Raw genomic sequence first — 6,669 nt, 5'->3', positions numbered from 1 at the left:
TAATTCCTTCAGAATAAATTAAAGAGGAATTGCAAAAACTCGAGATAAAAGTAGCACAAACTATATCCTGGATTCATATAGGAGCCATCCATATTATGATAAAAGCTACTTTTAAAGAAGATATATATTTGCTCATTGATATTACTATATGCGATAAACGAATGAGTAGCTTTCAAAATTCAATATTGGGAACTAATCCGGGAATCTATGTACAGGAAAAATTGTATAATTAATTTATCCAAGAATTGCCTACAACTTGGCAAATCGAGACTTCAATCAAGCTTTGATGTTGCATCAAAACTTCAAATAAAAATTACTAATTAAAGAAGGTAATAGACCATATTTTATTATTTATCAAATATCATATGCTTTATCTAATACACATTATTCAGAATTGTTTATTAGAAATAAGTTTAATGAGTTAAGGCAATTTATCCAGAAATAATCGAGTTTTCTTTAATACATGAAACATATATCCAGATACAAGACAAACTGATTTTATAAATATATCAATGTATCCAAAAAAAAATAGAATAACAAGTCACAGCTGGGAAAAACGCATGTTTAGGAAGCCTGATAGTTACTAAAAAGATTTGAGTGAGACAACCTGTTTTAGTGAAGGACTATCACATTTTTCATTTTTCATTATATGAACAAGATTTTCACCCTCAATACAATTAAAAAATAAAGGATTTGTCAATTGTTCAAATCGTAAAAATCCAATAATAATTGGAATATCACATATGGATTCTAGTCCACTTCACAAATTTAAAGAGCTATCTATTTATATAATAATCAAATAATTAATTTACTTGATGATATATGATTGTATTAGAACAATTAAATAAAAATATTTTTAGTTGTAAAAAACAATTGTCTAAATAATAATTTTTATACTATGAGTTTCTACCATTTCAAAACCATATAACTTTGAACATTCTTCATGCACATTTAAATTTTCTATTATTTATGATTGTAAAATTAATGAAAATTAAAAAGAGATCATACTACAATTAAAAGTAATAAAATAAAGTTAAGAAAATTAATGTAGAATCATACTACAATTTGAGATCAAGACACTAAATTTATCTCTATTATCTAGACTCTTATTAACAATAATAATAAAATATGAGGATTAACGTATTAAACTTAAAGCGAGATTAAACACCGCTTAAACTGACTTTTACTTTATGGTTATGTTATTTTCTTCCCATTTCGTAAAGAAGATATGTCGCATCTCACGTACCTATAATTCTTATCCCGTAATAAAAATACAAACCAATATTGCTTTGTTTTCATAACGTCAATATAAACAAAAAATTTACATGCAATAAGTCATAATACCCCAATTTCAATTATTTGCAAAATGCTGGTTTAATCTTCGTCTGGGTGTTCAATCGCAATGCAGCAACATTGTATGCATCATATCTCTCCCATTCTGATCACAACAGCAACCCGATTTTGAAGCAAAACATAAAACAGACACTAAAACTTGTAAGGCTATCTATAATTACTTGGTGATAAGCATAGGCACCTCATCCAATGCTCCTCTCACATTTTCAAAGACTCTGTACTGAACATCATAAGTGCTTCAGCTTCTGCTTTTCGCACGCTTTCAACAACTGATAGAACTCTAGAAGACAAGTGATCGGCTTCCTTCTCGACATTCGCCAGGAGATTTAGTAGTCTTTCTCGGTATTCTGCACATAGCTGATCTTGATGCTGCAGTTCTTGAGTGAGTTCTTGGATTTTCTTGTCCTTGTCACGCTGCGTCAATGAGTTTGGAAACAAGAAACTCTTAGAAACTAGAATATATCAGTAGAAAGACTTTTCGAATATTTACCTCAATATATCAAATAAATGTTGCCAATATAGCTTTCAACCCAGGAAAATACAAATGGGATGGACAAGGATAAATTTGTAAAATCATCCAGTATATTCCAGATCATCCCACAACCTGATTCTCATATGCTACGGCCATTATAACCCAAACCTGTGTTATTATATGCACAAGAGACATACACACGCATATCACGTGGTTGAGTTGTTATATATTACAATTTACATCTTAGATCCTATTACCTGCTCGATAGCCAATTTTTTCCCAAGTTTTATATGGTATCCAACATGCAAAAATACTGCCTGTGCCTCTCACATACTCAAATCCTGCTGATTTTTTATCTTCTCTCTAAACCACCCACAAATATTTCAGCAGAGAAAGGAAAATAATAATAATCATTGTGCATGTAAGTTTGAATAACTGAGAATGTTTTTATCCCCTCCTTGCAACATGATATATATGAACAAAAACACAACCTAAAGATAAAGCTAAAGAAAAAGTAATATCCCTCAGTTTTCGGCTATTTGGTCAAAAACTTAATGTAGATTCTCTGGTACACTAATCTTTACAAGAAATTATATGGTGATCTGGGAGAAAAAAATGATTGTTATCTCCTATGTGATATAAACACATGATGTCCATATATATGTATTTCTTGAAATATAAAGAATAAAAATAGAGACTAAAATCTTCAACATTGAAGATTATGGCCCCAAGGCGTCAACAAAGGAGAGCGATTTCTCTTTCCCCTAGCTCATGGGGGAACTCCCTTAACAAAAAAAAAATGTTGGATCGATTATCTACTCCATAAAAAAGCCCATATTTATTCTTTTTGTCCCTCCCCTGAACTCATCCACTCCCCTAAAGCATGTCATCTTATATTTCCACTATAGACAGGTCTAAAATAAATTGGGTTTAATTTATTGAGCCTATAATACACATGTTATCCGTTAATTGATATAACATGCGCCATCGAGCCTATAACACACATTAACGGATATAACGAGCGCATGATGTTCTTACAAGCATCCATAGATGTGGACAACACATGCACATGGGCATGCATGAGTGCATGTGGACATATATAGTATAGTAAGAAGTTGGTGTCACAAATTTAACATAAATTAAAAATTGACTAGAATGGTATCCTGAAAAGAAATAACCAAAAAAACAAACCAACAGGTTATATTTTATTCAGAAAGAGAAGGATGGGACTAATAGAGCACAAAGAAACATGACAGAGGTTTAACAGCTAATCCATGCATTGATTCTTGCCTCAACATACCTATCTGCGAAAAATGGGGCAAGGCATTATTTATTACTGAAGTGGTGTCATTTTACAATTATTCTTAATTTTATCTTTTAGACTGCATAAGCTTTTTCACTGTTTCACCCACACACACTAAATGATGTACTTCCATCTCTCCAGTTTGGAAACAACTCAAATTTTCTTTTCTGCTCCTTAATATTTCTCTATTCTTGGGTATTTTCGACTGCACTTACAAACAGCAGCTAAACTCATTTTTTTCCTGTGTTGGTTCAAACATCAAAATTTCAAATCTTCGCCTAACTTTGACACATCATTGAACTCATAAAAAAATTGTCAACTCTGGAAACTTCTGCCATAAATCTTCTCAAATACAGTGGAAATAAAGAAAGGAATATATTTCTCAAAAAAAGAAAATAAATGAAAGGGATGTGTATGATCAGAAAAGCGAAAATATCAAAGTTGAAGGCATACCACCATTGTATGTTCATGAACAGTCACCACCAGAGGATGGTTATGCTCCTTCACAAATCTAGTAACAACCCACTTTCCAGATTTCGCCATCTTAAAAAGTATTGTTGCTTTGCAACCTTCGCGTGCATTAGGCCGAGCCTTTCTTCCTGGCCCTATATTGCCTTTCACATTAGGAGAAAAACCCTGTTTGTTACATCCAAGACGCCTAGCAAGAGTTCTACCATCTATCTCTGAACGACGGCGTTGCATAATGCGTACAACAAATCCTACTCTCAGGGCATAATCATTATAAAATCTCTTTGCATCATCTTCCGATTCGAATTCCATGCCTACGCACGGTTCTGCAACTTCACTTCCCTCCAAGTCCTTAGCATCAAAAAAATCATTTTCATTTAATTCCTCAAAGCTTCCTTCTGATTCAACATCACACCCATTTCCTCCTACCTTGATTTCAGCTGCTTCGCATCCTTTATCAATATCCACTGCAGAGAGGAAACACACTATAGAATAAGCGGACAAGATATATTTGCACTACACCATGTGAAGGTTATTGGGTTCTGGTAAAATTACAAGGAAAACTGTTATCAAACACAAAAGGTTATTGGGTTCTGGTAAAATTACAAGGAAAACTGTTATCAAACACAAACAAATGCAGTTACTTTCATACTCGGAGAATAAGAATGCAGTATGGACACGAATCTAAGACTGCCTTGTTTCAGAAACAAAAATATTTTATAATCTTCGAGGCCATAAAAAACGCCCCACATGCATCCACCAAGAAATAATGACATTCAAAGAAACTTTTCAAAATGGCGAATCCTAAGCGGTTCTATATCGTCTAATTGAAAGCATCAAAAGAGAGGTAGATCTGTGGGTAAATAAAAAATCTGGTGTAATTTCTTTTGAAATATATTTTCCACCCCCTCCACTCACTCAAATTTCAGGTATGAATGTTGCAAAGTATTGGTCTGCCCCTCTTAACACTCTGCCTGTTTGCATTCCAAAATTTGCAACAGCATCTACACGAAAGGAGAAATCAGGGGGCAAAAACTATAATCATGCATAGACAGACCACATATACAAAATTAATTACAACATATATTACGACAAAATAAAACGGAAGCGATTTTACACAGTTTTCTACAATAACTTCAAAATCACTCAAAATCAATTCCTAACACTCGGAATAAGGTAAAATTTCCCCATAACAGTTAGATATCGCCGAAATTTCATGCCAACATGAGCTGGAAAAACAGAATAAACAACAAATAAGAAAAATCCCCAAAGGTAAAGTGCAGTTGATTAAAACATTCTTACTGTTGTCGTGAATAGCGGAGTGAAGGAAGAACCGAAGTGACTTCTGAATTGCAGATTTTGGCGTTTTATCATAATTCTCGCCTGCTCTGTTGAAGCTGAACTCCGCATTACAAGGCCTTCCACAGATCCCCTGTTTTCATAAAAAGAAATTAGCGATTTAACCCTCAGCTATGCTCTAATTATATTATCACTCCTTATACCATAATCGTTGGATCTGGAAAACGAGGAGATCACGGATCCGTCAACTTTGCTCAAAGGCTTTGTTTATTTGTTATGATAAATACTAATAATACAATCAATTTTATGTTTTATTTGTTTTTGTTGACACATATTAACTCGTAAATTATATCAATACTCATTTAAATTTAGTTTTAAAAAATTTATGATTTATCACAAATAAAAAATATGATAAATAATCATTTTAACTATTACTATTCTTTCCGACTAAAGAAATTTACATTAATGCACTTTATTTTCAAAAAAAAAATAATATATGAATAACTTATTTTAAAAAATTATAAGTCATGAATAAAATTCAAATAATTTAATTTGTTTTTATTTCTATTCATGATATTTTTTTACTCAATTTATTAATTTTTATTTTTTTTAAAAAAAATATTATTTATGCTTATTAATTTTGATGAATTAAAATAATTTACATGTAAATTAATAATAATTTACATTTTTCAATAAAAACCATAATCTCTGTTAGGATAAGTTAACTCGGGTAAAGTGATTAGAAGGAAGTTGAATAAAAAACTTTAAGTTTTTGAATTCTTTTTCGAAAGTGAGTCAATTATTTGAGGAACTGATCTCGAAATCGTGTATGTCGATATCCATCAGTTAACTAAAAATAATGCAGAAATAAATTGAATTATATATTTGAATATTTTTTGCTTGGATACCGTAAAACTGAATGTTTGAAAGGTAGTTACGAAATATTAAATAAGAAAAATTGAACAAGGGGATTTTCTGAATGTTCGAAGACTTTAAATACTCATATGTCACCCCTTCTATTTCAAGGATTTGTTTACACTAAAAAAAAAAACCATTGATTTATACAACAAGAGATAATAACTAACTTCAAATTAGACTTAGATTGTAACGTTCGAAAAACCAACATACGTAAATGATATGATTGGTTGAGGGGTTGAAATGTGTTTAGAAGGGGGGTTGAATAAACACACACGGTTTTTGTAATCTTTTCGAAAGAAGTTTCAGTACTGTGACAAACTGAAATTTGGAATCTTGTCAGTCGATAACAATCAGTTTAACTGAATAAGTTGCGGAGATAAATTGACTGAAAGATAGAATAAATAACTGAAGAATAACACGACGATTTATGGATGTTCGGAGATTGAATAACTCATACGTCACCCCTTCTATCACAAGGATATGATATGCACTAAAAGACTTTGATCAATACAAAACTTGTACAGACCCACTTCAGTTTGGACTTAATGCTATCAAAACTAAAACTCTTAGTTTACTAAATTTCTCACAGTTCTCGACCGGACTTAGCACAACTGCTCTAGTTAAGATCAAATGAATAATACAACAGTTTGTACTAGAAAGCTCAAAAGGTAGCCTCAAATGCTACAGATAAATCGAATAAGAGTAAGCTTTTGATTCTCTGAGTGAGATCTATAATTTTAGCAGGGTAACGGCAAGCCTGAGTATAGATAGATCACTTAGTTGTTCAATAGTTGTTTTCTCAACTGCTCTTCTCGCCTATTTATAGGCTTCTCTTCAACGGTAACATTAAATAATA

General features: G+C 31.9%; 1 protein-coding gene across 1 annotated transcript; it reads right to left on the bottom strand.

The window, feature by feature from the left end:
- Positions 1–1,225: 1,225 nt before the first annotated feature.
- LOC140803166 (protein FAR1-RELATED SEQUENCE 5-like) lies at positions 1,226–5,048 on the bottom strand. Its single transcript, XM_073158879.1, has 3 exons — positions 4,931–5,048; positions 3,582–4,063; positions 1,226–1,767 (listed from the first exon to the last, which is right to left on the bottom strand). Exons 1-3 carry the CDS (start codon positions 5,004–5,006, stop codon positions 1,552–1,554), a joined length of 774 nt encoding a protein of 257 aa, XP_073014980.1. The 5' UTR covers positions 5,007–5,048; the 3' UTR covers positions 1,226–1,551.
- Between the last annotated feature and the right edge of the window lie 1,621 nt (positions 5,049–6,669).

The sequence above is a fragment of the Primulina eburnea genome, chromosome 10 (genome assembly GCF_022965805.1).
Source record: "Primulina eburnea isolate SZY01 chromosome 10, ASM2296580v1, whole genome shotgun sequence".
NCBI classification, from domain to species: domain Eukaryota; kingdom Viridiplantae; phylum Streptophyta; class Magnoliopsida; order Lamiales; family Gesneriaceae; genus Primulina; species Primulina eburnea.
The sequence above is the reverse complement of the archived record's forward strand: the minus strand, read 5'-3'. Positions and strand labels throughout refer to the sequence as shown.

Coding starts and splice junctions, on each gene's coding strand:
- LOC140803166 (XM_073158879.1), bottom strand. CDS start 5,006: ATGCGGAGTTCAGCTTCAACAGAGCAGGCGAGAATTATGATAAAACGC. Junction 4,064..4,930: donor GCAATTCAGAAGTCACTTCG/GTTCTTCCTTCA, acceptor TCCTCTCTGCAG/TGGATATTGATAAAGGATGC. Junction 1,768..3,581: donor TTCATGAACATACAATGGTG/GTATGCCTTCAA, acceptor TCATTGACGCAG/CGTGACAAGGACAAGAAAAT.